Genomic DNA, 20,898 nt, shown 5'->3' with positions numbered 1-20,898 from the left:
GAGTATCCCAAAAATAGCACCTGTTTACGAAGCTGAATTCAAACTCAAGGCTATCGGTCACGCAGTAGATGATGGTTCAACACGAATGAATCAATGGTACGGAAGTGGAGGAAGCAAGCAGATGAACTGCATCAAGTAAAGAAGACCGAACCCCTTCTTGTTTGCAGTGGTGATGGACAGGCTGACAGATGAGGTCAGATAGGAATCTCCACGGACCATGATGTTTGAAGATGACATTGTGATCTGTAGTGAGAGCACGTAACAGGTTGAGGAACATCTAGAGAGGTGGAGGTATGCTCTGGAAAGGAACCCGGGTGGAACGTTGAGGCTCCAGGGAGTGGAGATCAAGAGGGTAAAGAAGTGTCAGGGGTACGAAGAGATGGAAGACTATCAGCAAAAGACAGGAGGCAGAGCTGGAGGTTGCAGAGATGAAGATGCTGAGGTTCTCTTCAGGAGTGACCAGGAATGAGTCTATCAGAGGAACAGCACATGTAATAATGACTTTATTAATCCCCCCGCGGGGAAAGTCGTTCTCCGCAATGAGCCCATCATGGATGAACCGTGAGCAGTAGGCTGCCGTTAACCAGCGCCTGGGGAGCAGTTAGGGATTCAGTGTTTTGTTCAAGAACACTTTGACACACTAGGAGAAGCCGCGAATCCAACCGGGAATGTTTGGTTCCAAAGACGATTGCCGTATCTCCAGACTGAGACGGTTGGGTCGAGGGATAGTGAATACATCGGTCGTGAGAGAGCATATGAAGTGAGCTGTTGTGAGAGAGGAGGATACAGAGAACAGGGTTAGATGGAGAAGGTTGTGTCACTGTGGAGACCCTGAGCCTGAGGGGAAAAGGCCAAAGGAGAAGAAGAATCTGTACTTCCTGAGGAAGGATTGGCACGTCACCTACGATCCTCAGCAACTTCTACAGTTGCATTGTACAGGAAAACACGTTTCTACACCGTGCATGTGACAATAAACGCTTTCGAATCTTGGAGAAGCGTGTTGGACCGGATGCAGGGAGCGGGGCGGCCCGCATCGGCCCGCACGCCGGCAGTTGGAAGCCTGACGGTTGGCGAAGGAACCCGATGACGCGCTGGAGCTAAATAGTGGTAAACAGCGACACCTAGCGGTCAAGGGTGGAACTACAACAGCCACAAGTTTGACACTGTACTTCTGAGAGTGTTAGTCTCTTTGATTATAACAACCGAGCGGCGGCTCGTATTTGAATGACAATTCCAAAACCGATATTCGGCTCTCCGCGGAGGGGTTATGTACATCGTTAAGCTTGCGGATGAGTGAACGATGAGAGGAGCGTCGGCGTCCGGGATGAAAATAACGGTTTTGTTGCTACGCGCCGACATGCTAGCTACGTCAGGTTACGCTCATTTGCATGGAGAACACGCAGGGGGGAAGTGAAGCTGACTGGGTTTTCCCTTCACGCCAGCTAGATTTATCCGTCAGCGGGTTGTTTATTATTATTATTTTTTTACATTTCTTCTGTACACACTTGTCGACAGATATCCGGCGAAATGTCGCCTCTGACGTGAAGCCCCGCGTCGGTCGCACAGTTGCTGTCAAGTTGCAAACCGTGCCTGTTAGCTAGCTGGATGGCTAGAGCACATCAAGTGTTATGCACCGCCGGACAATCAGTTAGCGAACCCCCGGCTAACGGCGTCTCGGCCGCCTTGCCGTCAGTGACACCCCCCGAGGGCGCCGGAAGCATGGGCTGTCCTTTTTCCCTCCCCGCCGTATTAAACATCCGATCGCTGAATATGTAACTATGGGCAGCGAACGCAGCAACTGCAGGCCCCAGGTCGGAGACAATAGCAAGCTAGCAGGCTGTCGGGGTTGCTAAGCTTGCTGAAGCCCGTCTCGCCCGGTGCGCGTCCGGAGCCGCGCTGAGAACATCCAGGTACGTCGTCCGACCCGCGGAACCCTCTTTCCGGACCTTCATTCCGCGTATGTTTGCGGGCTTGAACCGCGACCGAAGGAGGTGAGCCGTCCCGCAGAAATGCACAACAAACTTTGGGTACTTTGGACCTAGCTCGCCGGATGCTAACGTAGCGGGCTAGCCATTGATCCGTGGAGTTTGCAGAGATCGGACGGGTTGTTTGGGAAAGTTTTGCTGCAGATTTTACAAGCGGGGGCGTTGGAACCGTTGCAACACTAAATCTTAGCAGCACCTGTCATGCAAGCGGTTACACTGTCAGCAATTTTTTTTTCTTTTTTGCAATCTCAGGAATGTGAATTATGAGCACCTGTGCACTTCTCTGAGGACTCGATTTGTTACGATTGTCGTTTGTCTCTTGCAGGTTTCCCTCAAACGAAAACAAACATGCGGGGCCTTTTGTATAATCCCCGCGCACCGTAGGTGACACCTGTTACCCAGTTCAGGTCCCTGCACCATGGACCAGGAGGATCGGTCGGACCGGATCACAGCAGCCTGTAAGCAGCCGTTACCCAGCAGCCAAGACTCGACCGCCAATGAATCATCCACCCAGCGGTCCAGATACAACGCAGATCCCTGCCGGGCGCACAGCCGCCGTGAAGATATGGACCTCGATGAGACCCAAGGCGGACTCAGAAATGGCACCTGTGAAGTGGAGACGATCGTAGCGCTGCACTGTCCCGGCGTCCGGGGAGATCCTGCCGACCGCCGCCACCACTCGGCGAGCAACGATGTCACGACGGAGTTCGCCGTCAGCGACCTCTCCCTGCCCGAAGTCTGCATCTCAACCAATAGCAATAGTTTTGAGGAGAACATGAACTATGAGGTCCAGCAAGCATATAGGATATTCACCGGGTTTCTCTTGGACAAGCACAAAGGGATCGCAAGTCTATTCCATCAATCCATCGGCCAGCAGGACGGCGTCGGAGGAGTCGGCGGGCCGGGGCCGGGCCAGGGGCAGCTCAAGCGGTCCATGTGTCTGCGGAGGATAGAGCAGAAGTTTATCGGCCAGGAGTACGAGACGATAACCGATTTTGTTGCAGACTTCAGGCTGATGTTGGAGAACTGCTATCGGTACCACGGTGTGGACCACTGGGTCTCCAAACAGGCGCAGAAGCTAGAAATTATGCTGGAGCAGAAACTCACATTGCTGTCCAGGTAAAGTAAGAGAAAATACATACGAGATTAACTAGATTTGCACATCTTTGCTGACTGATGTTAAAAATCCCGCACGCGGCATCTTATACTTCAGCAAGAGTCCCTCAGAGTCACCCGTTCTGTCAAACGCGAATCTCTGCCGGTAACTAAATTACATCCGGACTATTTAACATGGACCAGTAAACTTAGAATAAAAGTAATTTTCAAAAGCAAAAATCCAAAACGTGCCATATTGCCATTTTCTGTGGTGCGCAATAATTAATAAACCACGAGATGAAGAAAAAAAATCAGCAATTGTTGCATGTATTTGCACTTTTACACGTTTTAAAAGTTAAATGCATATACATGCATTATATTGACATAATTAAATCCTGTGAGTCAAACTATCTCATGGAACTCCAAACCAGTGGATCATGGGCGTTCAGTCAACTAGCACTTGTTAATGCAGTGAGTTAGTTGCTTATTGAATTAATGAATATTGATCACAGTTTGTGGATTTTATAAAATCGTATTCTACAGATGTTCAGTGGCGAGCCGACATGTCTCTTAGATGAAGTGAAAAACGACATCGACGCGTCTTTTGCAGCGAAGCGGGATCAGTAGGCTGGCGTCGTACCTTCAGGTTCGACCCGGGATTTTATGCATCGCAAAAGTGGTCCACTTTTCAGCGGGCACGTTGCCTCGGTAACCTCCGCTGGATCCGAGATCCCAGATAAAAGATCAAATCGCATGAGATCACGGCCGGCTTTTGAATCCGTTCCCATGGAAAATTGCATAACCACCCCAGGACGGCGGTGCTCGGAAACCGCGTGGACTGCACTTAACTTTCCTTATTCAATCAGCCTTTATGTATTTATGTGCCAATTTCAGTCCCACGGGGACCGATTACAGCACCCAGGCCATGCACGCATTCAAATTTGACATTTTGCAAGTCAAGTGATGGTTTTGTACTCATTCCTCAGTCACTGCGAAGACCCTGACAGCAAAAAGACAGTCATTCAGAACGACATGGCCTTATCGATCACCTTTCCATGTGTGTGTTTGTGTGTGTTTCTGATGAGATTGGTTTAGATTGCATTCAACTTTATTGTCATGACACGTGTACAAGCGCCGGGCAACGAAATGCAGCTAAGCGTCGAACCAGAAGTGAAAAAGGTGCAGATAGAATAAATAAAAGAGCAGCATTATGTCAGTCATTCACAAGCGACTTACAGATAGGGTACTATGAACATATGCCGATAGATATGTGGCTTTAGACGGGAAAGATGTAAATTTTACAGAAATACAGTCGAAATGAACATTAAATAGCCCATAAATAAACGGTAGCCGTTTCGGGTTCCTAAACCAGTGTTGTTATTGTTTGCCTCCAGCCGTAAAGAAGTGGTGGAGTTCAGTCTTTGATGCGTTAGAGATTTCTGCTCCCCATATTTACATCAGATGATTGTTTGTTTGCCTCCTCTGTAAGAATTGGCCGTCGTTGCTCAGCTCCACCCATTTCATTTGGCAGCACTCACAGTTACCTCAGTTCTTCTAATAAGCTCTTGAGAGCCTTCCAGATATTGTCCAGTTGGCTGACGGAGGCGACTTCTCAAGCGTCTTGCCGTCGCACGCTGCCGTCTTTAAGCTTTAGATGCACTCGTTTGCAAAAAAAAAAAAAAAAAAAACTAGCATCTGGAATTTTGACAGCTCTTGAAAATTTGCAGTGCCCCGTCGACGACCCCGTATAAAAGCCTCACTCCCAGGGAAGCTGGCCGGGATAGATGGCGTTAGAAAGAAAGAGAAATCCAGAATGTGTGTGTGTGTGTGTGTGTGTGTGTGTGTGTGCAATTGGTAAAACTACAACTTTTCTATTTTTGATGGCGTCTATTGATCAAATTCTCTGCCAGTGCATTTTGAAAAGTTGCCCGACTGATATTTAAAGATACTTTCTCATGTTTTTTTTAATTTATTTTTATATATATATATATATATATATATATATATAAATATGTTGAATTAGGACGCTCCGGGAGAAGACGACTTTGGCGGTGACTTCCAAAGGACGCTTCGGTGCCGAGGAGGAGCGAGGCTCGGGGGGCACATCGACGAGGAGGAGGCTGGCGCCTCGGAGCCTGGCGACTCTCACGGTCGGGGGTCACGAGTCCATAATGGTCCAGACGCTTCGGCTGGAGGAGCAACAGAGGGCCAAGGAGGAGAGAAGGTGAGAGAACATTCATTCCTTCATCACTGAGGGACAACCATTCACCCTCTCATTTACTTGAATATTTGTTTTTTTTGCGCTTTTTGCACGAGCGTTCTACCTCCTATCTCAATCTTTCGCCTCCCCCGTCAGTGCAATATTCATATCTATATTTAAATTACTAACATTCTCTCACTTGTCATGACCACAATGGTTTCCTGTTTTTTTTTTTTCTTCCACCTGCTGTACAACTGTAGTTTCGTATTTTAAGCTTAGAGACGGTCGTACCCTCCGGATGGACGCTTCTGCGTGCTAATAGTGATTTCCCAACCATTGAGCGCACCTGAATATAAGCAGCATCAGCCTGAAACAACAAAATAAATATACAGTATGTGTATATATATATACCGCTCAAAAAAATAAAGGGAACACTTGAACAACACAATGTATCTCCAAGTCGATCACACTTCTGTGAAATCATAGTGTCCACTCAGGAAGCAACACGGATTCATTTTGACTTGTTTTAAGGACATTACATCAAAGTTGGATCAGCCTGGAGTTTGTCTTTACACTTTAATTTTGAGTGTGATTCCTAATCCAGACCTCCACGGGTTGATACATTTGATTTCCATTGATCATTTTTGTGTGATTTTGTTGTCAGCGGATTCAACTGTGTAAAGAGCAAAGTATTTCGTAAGAATATTTCATTCATTTAGATCAAGGATGTGTTTTTTAAGTGTTCCCTTTATTTTTTTGAGCAGTGTATATAGGGCGCTCTTGTCTATAAGCCGCAGGTGTCCGTGTTGTAACATGAGATATTCAAACTATTAATTAAACACATACCGGTAGCATCCACAAATACTTACTGGAAATTCTTTCTTCCGAACCGTGCCTGGAACACGGCTGATGAAAAAAGATTAATGATAAATAACACAAATCCATCCATTTCCTAACCATGCTTTGTTCTGGTCCAGCTGATCGCCATCTTGGTCTCCCTCCTGCGCACAAAAAACATAAACGTCGTCTTCTTCAGTGTCGGATTTCACTGTATCGTCATCGGTCCGATGCGGTGAGGCGGCGTGAAGTTAAGGAGCCCGAAAAAATCCAAAAATTAGCCACGTCGTTGTTTAAGCCGAACTGTTCAAACCGTGTGAAAAAAGTAGCGGCGTATAATCCGAAAATGACAGTGGAACTGCATCCATGATGGTTTTCTCAACAGAAAACTCTTGCCCTCAGATGAATGTCGTACACTTTGCTGTTTTGAACGTCACGGATTTGCAAAACGAACCCGCGTCCGTCAATAGACGGTCCAACAAGACGGCCGTCGAGAAGGTCGTCCTCGAGACGGCTCGCTCTTACCTTCAACCGTATGAAAGAACCATGAGGCGTCTGTATCCTAATTCTGTCTGTGTCCTTTTTCCAATTAGAAACAGCTCAAAAACTGCACTTTATTTTACTAGAGTTGTCAATAAATAATGAGAGAAATTTGTACAACATGTTTGAGCTCACATGAAATGTTTTGCAGTCACATTTATTGATTTTTATCATATACATTTAAAAAAAAAAAAAAAAAAGTAGAAATAGCTCAAAAACGACACTTTATTTTGCCAGTGTTGTAAATTATTAGAGAATTTGTTTTTTTTCCTCCATATCTAACTGGCCTTAGACTGTATATTTTGTACATACGCTCATTTGTAGACTATTGAGTGCACCTGAATATAAGCCGCACCGGCTAAAAATAACGAAATATATATCCGTGTACATATTTAGGCCACACTTGTCTATAAGCCGCAGGTGTCCGCGTTGTAAAGGGAAATATTTAAACTTCTAATTAAATGCTTTTTACCGAGCAGTGGCTGTGACCCGGCTGATGAAAAAGTTTCATAATGCGTAACACAAGGAAAATACATCCATTTTCTATCTCCGCTTTGTCGTCTTCTGTGTCGGAATTGAACTGAATCTCAGGGTCACCTCATCGTTCCCACGTGACGGGCTAAATGTTTTAGCCTCCTGACGCTCGTTAGCCCCCAAAAAAATCCATAAAATAGTGTCAGTGTTCAAAGCGTGTGGAAAGAAAAGAAGCGGTTCATAGTCCGGAAATGACGGCGGTCTCTGTTTGTGTTGTGTTTTGTACCTATTTCTTCTGGACTCGTCCGTCCGTCCGTCCGTCCGTCCATCCATCCATGCTGCTGTGACTGAGTTTCCTCCTCGTGGGATCAGTAAAGTCAACCCAATCTTCTTCATATAGAGACGTACAGCCATTCTCTTCCTCGTTCTCATAGATCAGCCGTCCTGGACCTTCTGCCGCCTCACCGTTGGCTCTTTCACATCTCAAACCGGCTCTCCGGTCAAATTTGTTTGCCGGCCATTTTAGCGAGGGTTAGCTTACGGACTTCTTCTTTTCCTCTGGTCTTTTCCCTTCAGGGGTCGCCACAGCGAATCCACCTTCTCCATCGCACCCTATTCTCTGGATCCTCCTCTCTCACACCAACTACCTTCATGTCCTCTCTCACTTTGTCCATCAATCTTCTCTTTGGTCTCTTCTAGACCTCCATTTCCAGCATCCGTCTACCAATATATTCACTCTCCCTCCCATCTCTGCCACCTCCAGCTCTGCCTACTGTCTTTTGGAATGAAAACGAGAATAAGATCATTTTAAACTCCTTTCCCGTACCAAATGGCCTTCTCACGGAGACGTACAACCATTCACTCTCTCCTTCCCACGCGTGGGCAGTCGACGACTATATCTATTAAAATGTTTTGGCAGAGACAGGAATGGCGGTGAGCTGACCCAGCTGTTGTTTTTGCTTTTCTCCAGGCAGCGAGAGCTGGAGAAAAAAGAAGCGGAGGAGATGTCGGCCAAGGAGGTGGAGGAGTGGGAGCAGAGCTTGTTGTCCCAGGCGTCGCCCCACACCGTGGACACCCTTTGGGAGCTCCCCGCCATCGGTCACTTCCTCTGCCTGGCCCAGACGGCGCTGAACCTCCCGGAAATCGTGTTCTTCGAGCTGGAGCGGTGTCTGTTGATGCCCCGCTGCAGCGTCCTCCTCTCCAAAATCATGTCTTCCCTCCTGTCCCCGTGGCAAAAGAGGGCGACTCTGCACCGCAGGCCAGCCATGCCTTACCGCCGCTGGGAGTCGGAGCTCCGGCAGCGGGTCCTGGGCTGGTACCGGGCCGTCGGCGGCGCCCGGAAGCAGCCGCACCGGGCCGAGCAGCTGGGGCTCTGCCACCAGTTCTTCGCCACGCTGGGCGAGGTGAGCCCTCTGGAGGAGAAGCCCTTCCATCTGCTGCCTTTCCACCAGCGAGCGTGGCTCCTGAAGGGCCTGTGTGACCACGTGTACGAGACGCAGAAGGACGTGCAGGACGCCGTGCTGGCGCAGCCCATTCACGAGTGCAGGGAGTCCATCCTGGGCTACGACAGCAAGGAGACGGCCTACATACATTTCCCGCATTTCTGCGGCGCCGATCTGAGGATCTACCGCCAGACGCCCAGCACGCCCCCGCTGTTTCCCTTCCCCTCGGCGTGGGTGAAGAGCGTGGAGGCGGCGCCGGGGACGGAGGGCGAGGAGTCGGAGGGGAACAGAAACGACGGGGGACGCCACGCCGACGCGGGGGAGTCCGAACTTTTCGGGAAGGCCCGCGCTGAAACTTTCGGGTTTCTCAAAAGGGAAAACGGGGACAGGGAGGAAGCCGAGGAGAGCTTCAAACCGTGGTCGCTAAAGAAGGAGGTGCGGTCCGAGTCGGGCTCCTCCGAGGAAGACTCGTCTGAAGACTCCAAATCCCAACTGAGGCTTCACGCCAGCTCTCCGTCCCTGATGCGCACGAAAACTTCCAGGGAAAGCCCTGTTAAGCCCTATTTCAAGGGAGAGGCTTCCCGATCGGGGCATCGCTCCAAACCGCTCGCCGTAAAGCAGGAGCGCGGCTTCTCCCCGGCCTCGGACAGGACCATTAAAGCAGAGACGCGAGAACCTTGTCTGAGCGTGGGCGAGCATTGCTACACCGGCAGGTCTCCCGCTCGCTCCGCCAACGCGGCCTCGCCGACCAAACCGCAGGGGATCAAGAAAGAAGGAGGGAGTCCCGGCCAGGAACCGGAGACGACCTCCTGTTCGGAATCCTGTCAAAGCCAAAGGAGTCGCGATAAACCTGCGCAGCGCGGCTGCGACCGCGGCGCCTCGGCGCGAGCGCCGCCGTCCGATAGGGCCACGGACAAAAAGTGGACTAAGAAAAAGAAGTGGAAGAAAAAGCGAGGGAGGGAACAGCTGCCGGGGGCCAAAGGGGAGAAAAAGCAGCTGCGTTGCAAGGACGAGATGAACGCGAGTCCCGCCGAGGCTGCCAAGCCTGCGGTGCGGCGGCGAGTTGCCCCAACGCTCAAGAGGAGGGACAGGAAAAAGAAGCAGAAAATGGGTGAGAACAAGGGTCCACTGATGGGAAGCTCAGCTGATGGAAGAACACCTGTCTGGGATTTTATCAGATCAGAAGCAGCGCCGCCCACGGCTCCAGATCTGGCGTCCATTTTCTTGCTCTGGTTTAAAAAAAAAAAAAAAAAAAACACTCATTCATGTCAAAATAATGCAGCCCGGGTTGCTTTTGCTGTTTCAAAAAAAAAAAAAATCACAGAATATGCGTGAGATACTCAGGTATAGTCAGAATTATTAGTCATCTATTGATAATATGCCCCCCCCCCCCCAACTCTTTGGAGGGCCAGCGCAGTCAGCTGTTCTTGTTATTCTTTACACACATTTTGTACAGGTGGCTTTGTATGAGGAAGTCTGGAGTGGCAGAGAAGTATGTTAGACTGGTACAGGACATGTATGCTCGCTGTGAGACGTGAGGGGTGCTGTACTGTCATGGCCAAAAGTTTTGAGAATGTCGCTTTCACAGAGTCTGTTCCTTCAGGGTTTTTAGGTGTTTGCCAGATGTTTCTGTGGTTGTGTCATTCTCAAAACTTTTGGCCACGACTGTAGGTGTAACAGAGAAGATCAAGGTGCAGGTGGGACCTCATCAGAGATCAGCTCTGAGCCGCTGAAAGATGAGGTTAGACAGGAATCTCCATGGACCATGATGTTTGCAGATGAAACTGATCTGTCATCTCCCTGAGAACAGGGAACAGGTTAAGGAAAATCTAGAGAGGTGGAGGTATGCTCTGGAAAGGAGGGGAATGAAGGTTAGCCACAGCAAGACAGAATATATGCGTGTGTGAATGAGAGGAACCCGGGTGGAACAGTGAGGCTACTGGGAGTGGAGATCGAGAAGGTGGAGGTGTTCAAGATGTTGAGGTTCTCTTTGGGAGTGACCAGGATGGAAAAGGGATGAGTCCATCAGAGGGACGGCACATGTTAGATGTAGTGGAGAGAAGAAGTGGTTGGGTCATGTACAGAGGAGGGATAGTGAATATATTGGTAGACGGATGCTGGAAATGGAGGTCCAAAGGAAGACCTGAAGAGAAGATCGATGGATGTCGTGAGAGAGGACGTGAAGTTAGTCGGTGTGCAGAGAATAGGGTTCCATGGAGAAGGTTAATTCCCTGTGGAGACCCCTGAAGAGAAAAGCCCGAAGGAAAAGAAGGCTTACATTTGGTAAAGGAACAGGGCCGTCTGACCCCAGAGGCTCCAAGCCTTGTCCAGTTGGACGCCCGCTGGTACCTCCTGTGGGATCGCACCACCTCAGATCCCCTCGCCCGGTCTGAAAAGGAGCTCGGTTTTAGGTGTGAATGGAAAAACCGCATCTGTGGCCGCCATGTGCCGCAGGGGTCATTTTTGTCAGTATTTGTATTTATTCCCGTGTGATGTATCCACTCAGTCGCCACATCTGCTTTATTGGTGATAGGAAAAAAGCCCGAGTCTACAAAGAGAAGTAAAGATGAATCCCCAGCGGAGCCGTCCTTTAAGGTAGTCCATCTCGGTGAAACACGCAGTCGGTAGAGCTAATTTGTAAGAAACGTCCTTTATTTTTAATATTTTTCATTTTATCACTGGATCCACCTTGGCTCCTCCGTAGCTGGTATGCACTAACCTGGAGGAGCTGCGGGAGCTGATCAGCAAGACGGAGGACGAGCTGGATGACCTGGAGAGCACCAAGAAGAGACTGGTACTCGATGGCCGCGGATCCGTCGAGATGATTCCCAGAGCTCCCGCTGCCGTCGCCGGTTTTTCGCGCGGCCTCACAGTGTGTCTTGCTTTGCCTGGCAGGGCCGGTGGTACTACAAGCGAGAGGCAGTGAAGGACCTCCACAGCACTCTGATCAGACTACTGAATGAACTCTCACCCTGGGAACCCAAACTTGTTAAGGCCCACCAGAGGAACAGGTAGGGCGCATCAGACTTCGGACGGACGGGGGTGTTAAATTTTTGGCGCTCTACCGACCGGCACAAAGCAACTGAAACTTTGATTCCAAAACTCTGGTTTCCACGCCAGGCTGCGTCTGAAGAAGGAGTTCGATGATTTCAAGAAGCATCCGGACTACGACAACTTTGTGCGTGAGGAGTGTGCGTCGTCGTCGTCGTCGTCGTCAGATGATGACGACGAGGAGGAGGAGGAGAGCGGTTCGGGGAAGGACGCGTGCGCGTTGGATCATTACAGAAGATCAGAAGAGGAGGATCAGGAGCATGTAGTTCCCAGAGGTCTTTGGAGCGGAGGTAAAGTCACCCCAGTTATGTCTTATCCTTCTCCTTGAAAGAAAAACCCTGTTGAGTTTCTAAATGTGTGTATGTGGACATTTGTGCCGTGTTCCTAGCCAGCACCAGGGAGCTCGCCGCCGAAACGGCCAGAGAGAGAACGGTGACCTCCGTTTCCGGCAACCACCTGGACCACGCGGGCTCCTCGGCGAGGGGTCAGACCGGCGGCGGCGACGCGGGGCCGACCCCTGACTCGGGGTCGCGGTCCGGATCCGAACCGATCCCGTCGAATCAATCCCGGGATCCGAGTTCGTCGTCGGGGTCAGTGACGCCGGCACGGTACTCCCCGTCGCCAAGAATCCCCATCCTCCGCCCCACCACCGGACTACCTAAGGGCTACACGCCCATCCCGACTCTTCTCGCCAGGAGCGTGGGAAACAAAGTGACCTTAATGAAACGGCCCGTCGAACGCTCAGGGCTCAATCACCTTGACGGACCCAACAAGGGTTCTCCTTCGGGCGCCGCGCCTACCTCCGCAGCGGGGACCGCAGAACTTTCGAAAGCACAAAGGTCTCCATCCCATTCCCAGCAGAACACGCAGCGTCCGCAAGGACAAGGACAGCGACCGAAGCACATTCTCAGACAGCCCGGTACGGCTCTCCTCCAATCAGCACAGGCCAAACCGGTCCAGACTGTACCGAAAACCCCCGTCCAGGTGGTGTACAAGGTCCCGGAGGGGCTGGGTCACATCGTGTCCAAAGACGGCGGCGGCGGCGGCCCGGTCAAGATCGCCGTCCACCCGGTCCTGGACCAGAACACGGGGGACAAGATCATGCAGCAAGTGGTCATTCTGCCCGCCAACCTCCTCGTTCACAAAGCCGAGGAGAAATGTCCCAATCAGCAACATTCTAAGGACGCCCGAGTCCCCGCCGCCAAAGCGACAAGCCCCCTGTGTATGTCCACCAACGTGCCTGGGTTCACCATTCCAGAAAGCGACATCCCCGTTCAGCAGACGGCCGCGCTGAACGATGCCAAAACGGCCAAGACTCCGTTGCCCTCGGTTTCGCCTTGTCAGCCGGCGGCGTCGAAGGGGAGACAAGTCTGCGGTCCCAAAGCGAGCGCTCCGCAGCCCAGCCCGGCGACTCCCGCTGCTCCGGTTTCCGCCGCCGACCCGAAGCAGGAGCTGAAGACGGTGTGCATCCGTGACTCGCAGTCCATTCTGGTCACGACGAGAGGAGGCAACACCGGCATCGTCAAGGTTCAGACCTCGGCGGACCAGGGCGCGCTGGGCGCTCTGTCCGGCGGCCCGGTCATCACCATCTCCCCGCAGTTCAAAGCCTTCCTCGTATCCAAGACGTCGCCGTCTTCCACCTCCGCACCTTCTCACGCTTCATCCTGCGCCATCCCGGCTCCGGCGGACGTCTCGGTCGCCCCGCCCCCGAAGCCCGTCCCGTCATTATTGAACCCCCCTTCGGTCATCCCGGCCCCCGCGGTCGCGGCGCTCACCGGTAGCGTCAGCGCCGCCGCCGCGGCAGCAGCATCGACCTTCGCCTTGAGTCAAGGTTCCAACATGTCAGGCGGTTCTACGGTTTCGACAAAAGTCGGGCAGCTCGTACAGGCGAGCCCTCCGGGCGCTCACTTCCAGCCCTCATCAGCAGAAACCGCTCGCCTCCCTTCGCCGGCTAACGTGGAACTGACCGCGAAACCCGGAGTGAAACGGGCCGGCTCAGAAGAGAGATCCCCGGTCACCAAATTTATCTTATTATCTCCATCTTCTTCTTCTTCTTCTTCCCCCGCCTCCAATGTAGCAGCGTCCCAAGAAACACCCTCCGTCACCAAACCCGTTTGCTCTTCAAAAGTCATGTTCCTCAACCAGCCCGCCGCAGCATCGCCAGGCTCCTTCGTGGGGGCTGTTTCAAAGCAGGCCGCCGCCACGCCGTCCGGCAGACCGCCGTTGAGCGCCCCGTTATCTGCAGAACACCTGAGGGCGGGATTAAGCCTCGGCCGACCCGGTGTGAATGTCAACTCCGAGGCCAAGACCGTGGCCTTGCCTGCAGGTGGGTTTCCTGATGGTTTCTTTGTGAATTGCTTCGGATTGTTTTCCTCGCCGGTCCTCGCTTTACGACCTTCTGGACCCACAGTGGTTCACGGCGACGTCGCCGTCTCTCGTGAACGTGTTAAGAGAGCCTCGTTCCGTCCCTCTGACCTATGTGATGTTAAAACTAGTTGGCGAGCAGAGCGGAAGGATACATCACCTCGCACGATACGAGGAAGGCCGCCTTGGTTACATTCGCCTTTCCAGACTTCCACAGGAAATCCACCACCTTCCACAGGCTCTGGGACTTTCCCACTGTGTCAGCATAGGTGGCTGACGAAGGCACTTATGTATGAGAGTTTGGACTTATGGCGAAAATCACGTGACGTCGCGCCACATGTAAGAGGGGGACCTCCTCCAGTTCTCCCCTGTCTAATTTACTTATTGTTTTATGAACATACGGCGAGCGTGGTGGAATATTCTGACATCTTGGACAAAAACACCGGGAATGAGTCATCGGTCTTCTGTGTCCACAGGGGTTCAATTCCAGTTTCCAGGGAAGGCGGCCGCCGTCGGACAGACGGCCGGCGTCCAGTCACCGTCTCCTTCCAAAGGCGCGGCGGCGGCGGCGGCGGGAAACGCACCAGCAACCGCCGGGCAACTGCTCTCCTTCGCCGCTTCGAATACCATCACGAGCCGTCCGGCTCAGCTCGTCTCGCATCTGATGCTGACCGGCAACTCCCACATCCAGGGGATCCCTTCCTACGCCGGTATCTCCAAAAAAGGCTCTTCCGCGTGCCCTGCAGCCGCCTCGTCAAAGGATCCAGGTCTTCCCGCCGCCACGCCGCCCGTCAGCTCTCCCGCTCAGGTAACCTCCGCGCAGACGAGTCCGACCCAGGCGTCCGCGGCCGCCCTGGCCCGGCAGCCCGCGAGCGGTAAGAGCGGCCCCGGCGACCAAACCGACCGCATCTCGTCTTCCGCGCCTCTTCCCGTCACTCAAAGCAGGGTGTCCGTCTCCTCCCCGACGACGAACCCGTTCTTGCCGGCCGCGGGCGGCGCCGTCCAACAGAGGATAGTGATCAACACCTCCGCTCCCCTGGCGGGCGGCACGCAGATCTTCCTAAATAATTCACGCTTCGTAGTCCCGCCCCAGGGTTTGGGTCCAGGCAGCCACGTGCTAATCATTTCAAGTCCCGCGCCGCAAAAAGTGCCTAGTGCCGGTCCGGCTCGCCTCGGGTCGGCGGAACCGGCCCCGGGGGGCGGCCGTGCCACCGTGGCCCCTCCGTCACCGGTCGCAGCGCGGCCCCCTGCCAGACCGCCCCCCGCGCCGGCCACCAGTTGTCCTTTTGTAGCGTGCACGCCCGCCGTGGGCCCGACGGCAACTCCCGGCGCCGTGCCGGTCCAGCCGGGATCGGGTTCCACGTCGTTCGATGGTAAAACGAGCGCGGCTCCCGCTCCGCCGAGGCCGCCCGCCTCGCAGCGACTTAGCGGCTTTGCCTCGACTCCGATAAATCCCCCCAATTTTGTCTCCTCCCGGCCGAGAGCGGGCGGCGCGCCTGGTCTGGGCCCGGCGTCGACCGCGGTCGGGATTGGCGCCGGGGCACCCGCTCCGGCGCCGTGCTCGTCCACGGTCAAACCAGCCGTAGCTCCGCCTCCGCCCAGACCGCCGCCGACAACGTCACCGTCTCCTGTTCTACCGAGCCCGTTCGCCTCGACCGTCCCCGGCTCGCCCTTTGCACAACATTTGACTCCTCCTCCAAAACGGCCGGAGGTTCAAATGGCCGCCGTAGATCCGGGCTCGCAGATTCCGGCACCTTCCGTCGCTCCGTCTGTGTCTTTGGCACACATGGGCGTCACCACCACCACGGTAAATAAACACCTGCCCGCCGCCGTGCGGCCGGCGCTCGTCGGCACACGGACTCACGTATCGTCAACGGTCGCGTCGAGGACGCAGGCGCCGTCGCTCGGAAGCTCCGTCCACGAGTTTCAACCCGCGCCCGTGACGACGACCCCTTTACCCGGCGGCGCCTCGGTCGCCGCAACCCGACCGACCGCGTCTCCCAAGACGAACGTCATCCGGCAAGCCGTGATTCTGACCGGCCAGGCCCCGGCGGAGCGGCCTCCGCGGGCGCCGCCCTTCCGTACGCGGTCCGAGGCGGCGCCCAAGCTGCTCATTAGTCCCGACGGTGCTGTTTTAAGCACGGTTCCATGTCAGCCCGCCCGACGCCCAGAACCCCCGGCTGCACCGACGGTCTCCAGCACCTCCGGCACCTCCAGCGCCTCCTCCACCGGAGCACTACAAACCCACGGCTCCTCCGCACAGCCGCCTCAGAGCAACACCGAGTGACCCGGCCGCTCGCCGGCCCCGTGCGAGACCGCGGGATTCAGATTCACACGCCCCTTTTGTTTGTTTGGAAAAATCCCGAGGTTGTTTAAAGCTAACAAAAACAAACTGCTATACAACCGTAGTTCTGGTTTAAAGATGGTTCTACCCTCCAGGTGGACTCTCTGGAAACAGACGAGAAATGTATACTGTGACGGTTTTCTCAACGGAAAACTCTTGAGGCTGCCCTCAGATGAATGTCGTACACGTTGCTGTTTTGAACTTCACGGCCAGTAATGAGAACGCTTCGCAAAACGAACCCGCGTCCGTCAATAGACGGTCCAACAAGACGCCCGTCGAGTAGGTCGTCCTCGGGACGGCGCGCTCTTACCTTCGACCGTCAGAAAGAACCATGAGGCGTCCGTATCCTAAGTCTGTCTGTGTCCTTTTTCCAATTAGAAACAGCTCAAAAACTACACTTTATTTTACTAGAGTTGTAAATAAATTATTAGAGAAATTTGTACGACATGTTTGAGCCCACATGAAATGTTTTGCAGTCACATTTATTTATTTTTAGCATATAGATTTTTCAAAAAAAAAAAAAGAAAAAAAAATATTTACTAGGTACATTTTCATTGAATAAATGTGGACTTAACCGCATGGAAATAAAAAAAAAAAAAAAAAAAAACAACTTTCCGGGAGTGTGTCACTCACAGGCTTCGTGTGAAATCATTTTTTTTTTATCGGTGACGTCGTATGTACATGGCGTCGGCGTTCGGTCAGACGCCGCCGGGAAGCGACAATCGTAACGGATCAGACCTCCGACGGGGGATCCGGCGTTCAGGGACGCCTCCTGCGGCGATCCTGGATCCTTCAGGGCGAGTAGGGAGGAGGCAGCGGCCCGGAGGAGAGCTTCTCATAGGCCGGAGGAGCGTTGGGAACCTGGAGGACAGATCGCACTCATATTTCTTTGGAAAACGTTCGGGACGGGATGAGGATTTTTCACCTCGTTAATCATCCGCCCGCCCGCCCGCCCGCCAGTTCCCCCCCGATCCCCGCCTCGGGAGTGGAATACTTGAAATTCCTGGCCTCGGTCTGGTGACATCGAAATCTCCCCCGCAGACACACGTGGCCTTTGTTTCACGTGTTTTGTTTGTAAGCTCAGAAAACCACCTCCCCCCCCGCCCCCGTGACGCAGCCAGGGTCGAAGGTCAACGCCGCAGCGGGAGGATCACCCGAGTGTGTTTTACATGATTAAAGATAAAACCGAGTTTTGGCAAGTTTTAGGAGCTTTTGGGTTCGGGGGAAACGAACCCCCTTATTTACGTCTTACAGAAGGGGTGTCAAACGCCAGGGGGTCCAATCAGCACCGCGGAATAAATCTACAATTTGAAAATATACATAAAAATTGAGCTATTTTTTTGGAAATAAAAATGCAATTCCTATATTGTCTGCTGGGGCTGCACTGATTTAATCAGTGTTAGCGACACGGCACAACACCATGTGACTCACAACTTACCGCTGTAAATAGCATTTTTATTTTTTGTTATAAATTTACCTGCTTTTCCCGCTCATCGTCGTCAAAAAAGAAAAAGGTGGTCATGGAGTGTCGGATTTTACAAGAAAAATGGACCACATCTTATTTTTTCATTAATAAGAAACCTGTATGTTTTGTTTGGATGCGGCAAGTTTCGGAAAAACACAACAAAATGTTAGTGTTAATGTTTCCTCAAGAATATCAGGTTGTTGGTCATGTATTTTTTTAAAGGAACAGTTCATTACATATGAAGATTATCAACTACCTGTTCTCCTTTACACTAAGACAAAAGAAAAATTTGGATTTAGTGTTACTTCTAGGTAATTACGCTCAAATTAGGCCGTATGTGGCACCCGGACCAAAATGAATTTGACACCTCTGTCTCGCAGGCTTTCCCGTCACCCGGTTTCCATATCGATGGTTTCGTCACTCTTTCTTTTTTGAAAAGTCGGGCGTTTGCGTTTCGGGGACAGTTTCCAACGAGCGATCCGCTCACCACCGGCCGGAAGCTGCCGAAGTCGGCGAGCGCCATCTTGTTTTCCGCCGAAGGTCCGGCCTCCGAGTACTGGCCTCCCGTGTACGCCGGGGACCCGGATCTCGGGCTCTGCGGGGGGCGGAGGGGGGATACCGAGATTAGTTAAAGTTGTTTTCTTTGCGGATGATGTGCCGAAATGAAAAATCTCACCCGAATGATCTTGTAGCCGCTCCGTTTCTTGAAGTACCAGCAGCCCAGGATGAGGAGAGCGGCCAGGATCACCACCAGCAGAGCGATTCCCACCGCCCTGCGGACGGAGCCAGCCGGTCAACCCTGCTCACCGCGCTCGTTTATTAGCTCGCGTCACGTCAAATATAATAAAACAAGGTGAAATTGAGGAACGTGACGGGAAGCTACGTCAGCGTCGTCTGAAAGAAAGCCACGTACTCCTCGGCCCGGACGAATCCCCGACGGCTGCTGGCGAAGTAGATGTTGAAATCTCCTCGAGGCATCCCGTCCGTCTTGTTGCAGCGCATCAAGCTGAAAGCGGGGAGAAAGTCACGCCGCGGCGGTTAGAAGAAAAGACACGACAACGTGGCACCGGATATGACTTTAGCAAGAAGAAATGGCAGTATTTCCTCAGATAAAGTCACCCTGACCTTCAGCGCGAGTTTATTTCCGCGCGAGCCGACGCCTGGCCTCGAACCGAAAACGACTCGACCGCGGCGAGGAAAAAAAAAAAACATTTGAAAAAAGAAATAACCTCTTTCATATCGCGCGGTTATCAACAGAGCTCATTGTGAGGGAAGTATTTCCCTTTGGGGCCGGGTCGCGTCGGTTTGCTCACCGAAAGGTCTGCGGACCAACGGGGACGTGATGTCTGGTAAGAAAAGTGCTTTTTCGGGGCGAATCGGAACGTCTTCTGCGCCGTACAAGCAAAACAGATTTATTTCGGTCGATTTCACGACCAATTTCTGTCTCCTTTTAGGACTCATTTCAATGAGCACGTTGGCAAATATTACGCGTTTGTGTAAGTCAATCCTGACCTCCGCACCGGTAGACTTGGGGCTCATTTGATCCGAAACATCAAGTGACGATCAAGTGAACCGGATTTTGCGGATTTTGGCAAGTCCACATCGTTGCAGGAACAGATAAAACCCGAGACGTCATGCGCCAAAGCTTGTCATCACCTGCTGCAGCAGCAGCAGCAAGCGCAGGGAGGTCCGACACAAATAACCCGTCAATTTAGTCGATCATAAAAAGTTTACAGTGCAATTCTAAGCACATCTAAGCAGCATCAGTTTCCCCAAAACAAACAAAAGACAGAAGAATACATCAAACATCATCTTACCAAATAGGATAATTGAATTGCAGGCTGAAGTTGGAGCTGCTGGGTGGCTTCTCATAAAGTCTTGGAAGCTGCGTTTATGTGTGTGTGTGTGTGTGTGTGTGTTCCCTCACCGCTCAAATATCTCGCCTCCCCTCCGAACCGAGAGGGGCAAAAGAAAAGGGGGAGAAAAAAAAAAGCTCATGACGGTCACGGGTTAGGGGCTCATGGTTAAACCCATTGAAGCGGCGTAATTACCGTGAAACCCCGGGGCCGTAAACGCAACATGGTTATCCACTCGTGAACCTTCCGTCAGCTGCCGGCCTCTCATATGAAACTGTTTGTGGGGTGTTGTCATAAAAAAAAATTATAAAATAAATATCCACAGTTAACAGCCCCTAATTGTAACCCCGACTATTATAAAATACTTTCATAAACTCCTTTGCACTGTGAGCTTTAGGGATTTCACGCCAATAATCAACCGTAAAAATCAAGAAGCAACAGGTAACGGCAGCTGCCTATAAAGAACTGCTTTAAAAATAAAGCATCCCATGTTCCGGATTTCACTGATTAATAACGCCTAATCTTCTGAGCGAAGAAAATAATGTGATGAAAATATTTATGTATATATACGTATATGGATATATTGACTTTAAGCTGTATTATAAGTGCTTAGGGAGCAATATAATAAACAATGGAGGTCCAAAACCACAAGTTGATGATACGTCAAAATAAAAATGAAATCAGTGTCAGACGCATTTTCATCCAGGGCCACATCAGCGTAATAATTGTAATGTAAAATAAATGGAACTACAAAAAAAAAAAAACAGATAAATAATATAAATATTTAAAATAATAAATAAAATCACTTTTTGTTTTTCTGGAAGGCTAACTTTGGCATACTTGGCTCAGCGTTTTTGTGTCAAAATGCCGACGTAGAGTGTATGCTTTGAAAACAAAAGACTTACTGCTTTTTGTCCTTGAAGCACAAATATGTATTTTCACGAAACGTTCCGCATCAACTTTTCTCCTCCTGGACTTTTAGGGATCGTTTGTAATTCTCAATTCAAATACACTGCAAGGACTCCGTCGCTTGGTGGGTAACATGATCGGCATGAATTGCGAGAAATGTAAATTATGGTCAATGCACACCTTTGACTTATTTATTTTAACAATCAGACCTTTTAAGATGTTCTCAGGGGCTGCAAAAAAAAAGACATGGAGGGCCACATTTGGCCCCTGGGCCTTGTTTGACACCTTTGAATTAAAATGCTTTAGTCGTGGAAATAGCTGAAAGGAAAAGAATTG

General features: G+C 51.5%; 2 protein-coding genes across 6 annotated transcripts; one reads left to right on the top strand and one right to left on the bottom strand.

The window, feature by feature from the left end:
• The first annotated feature begins 1,134 nt into the window (after positions 1 to 1,134).
• Positions 1,135 to 16,939, top strand: brd10 (bromodomain containing 10). Of its 4 annotated transcripts, none has more exons than XM_086151812.1 (11): positions 1,254 to 1,910; positions 2,311 to 3,104; positions 5,104 to 5,304; positions 8,102 to 9,684; positions 11,107 to 11,168; positions 11,278 to 11,367; positions 11,469 to 11,584; positions 11,694 to 11,914; positions 12,013 to 13,950; positions 14,120 to 14,278; positions 14,465 to 14,523. In XM_086151812.1, the coding sequence occupies exons 2-10, from the start codon at positions 2,404 to 2,406 to the stop codon at positions 14,263 to 14,265; spliced, it is 5,058 nt and encodes a 1,685-aa protein (XP_086007938.1). In that variant the 5' UTR covers positions 1,254 to 1,910; positions 2,311 to 2,403; the 3' UTR covers positions 14,266 to 14,278; positions 14,465 to 14,523. The 4 variants fall into 4 exon arrangements, with proteins under 4 accessions (XP_086007936.1, XP_086007938.1, XP_086007937.1 ...); XM_086151811.1 differs by lacking the exon at positions 14,120 to 14,278 and having other exon boundaries at positions 1,262 to 1,910; positions 12,013 to 13,455; positions 13,702 to 13,950; positions 14,465 to 16,939; XM_086151810.1 differs by lacking the exons at positions 1,254 to 1,910; positions 14,120 to 14,278 and adding an exon at positions 1,135 to 1,179 and having other exon boundaries at positions 14,465 to 16,939.
• Positions 15,192 to 20,478, bottom strand: mlana (melan-A). 2 transcript variants are annotated; one of them, XM_086151813.1, is made up of 5 exons: positions 19,615 to 20,478; positions 18,711 to 18,803; positions 18,474 to 18,570; positions 18,285 to 18,392; positions 15,192 to 17,193 (listed from the first exon to the last, which is right to left on the bottom strand). In XM_086151813.1, the coding sequence occupies exons 2-5, from the start codon at positions 18,797 to 18,799 to the stop codon at positions 17,125 to 17,127; spliced, it is 363 nt and encodes a 120-aa protein (XP_086007939.1). In that variant the 5' UTR covers positions 18,800 to 18,803; positions 19,615 to 20,478; the 3' UTR covers positions 15,192 to 17,124. The 2 variants fall into 2 exon arrangements, with proteins under 2 accessions (XP_086007939.1, XP_086007940.1); XM_086151814.1 differs by lacking the exon at positions 19,615 to 20,478 and having other exon boundaries at positions 18,711 to 18,811.
• Between the last annotated feature and the right edge of the window lie 420 nt (positions 20,479 to 20,898).

Source organism: Fistularia commersonii, chromosome 9 (genome assembly GCF_037954325.1).
Source record: "Fistularia commersonii isolate RoL2024-O1a breed Wild chromosome 9, RoL_Fcom_v1.0, whole genome shotgun sequence".
NCBI lineage: Eukaryota > Metazoa > Chordata > Actinopteri > Syngnathiformes > Fistulariidae > Fistularia > Fistularia commersonii.
Note: the sequence above shows the minus strand (reverse complement) of the source record. Positions and strands in the feature narration are given on the sequence as shown.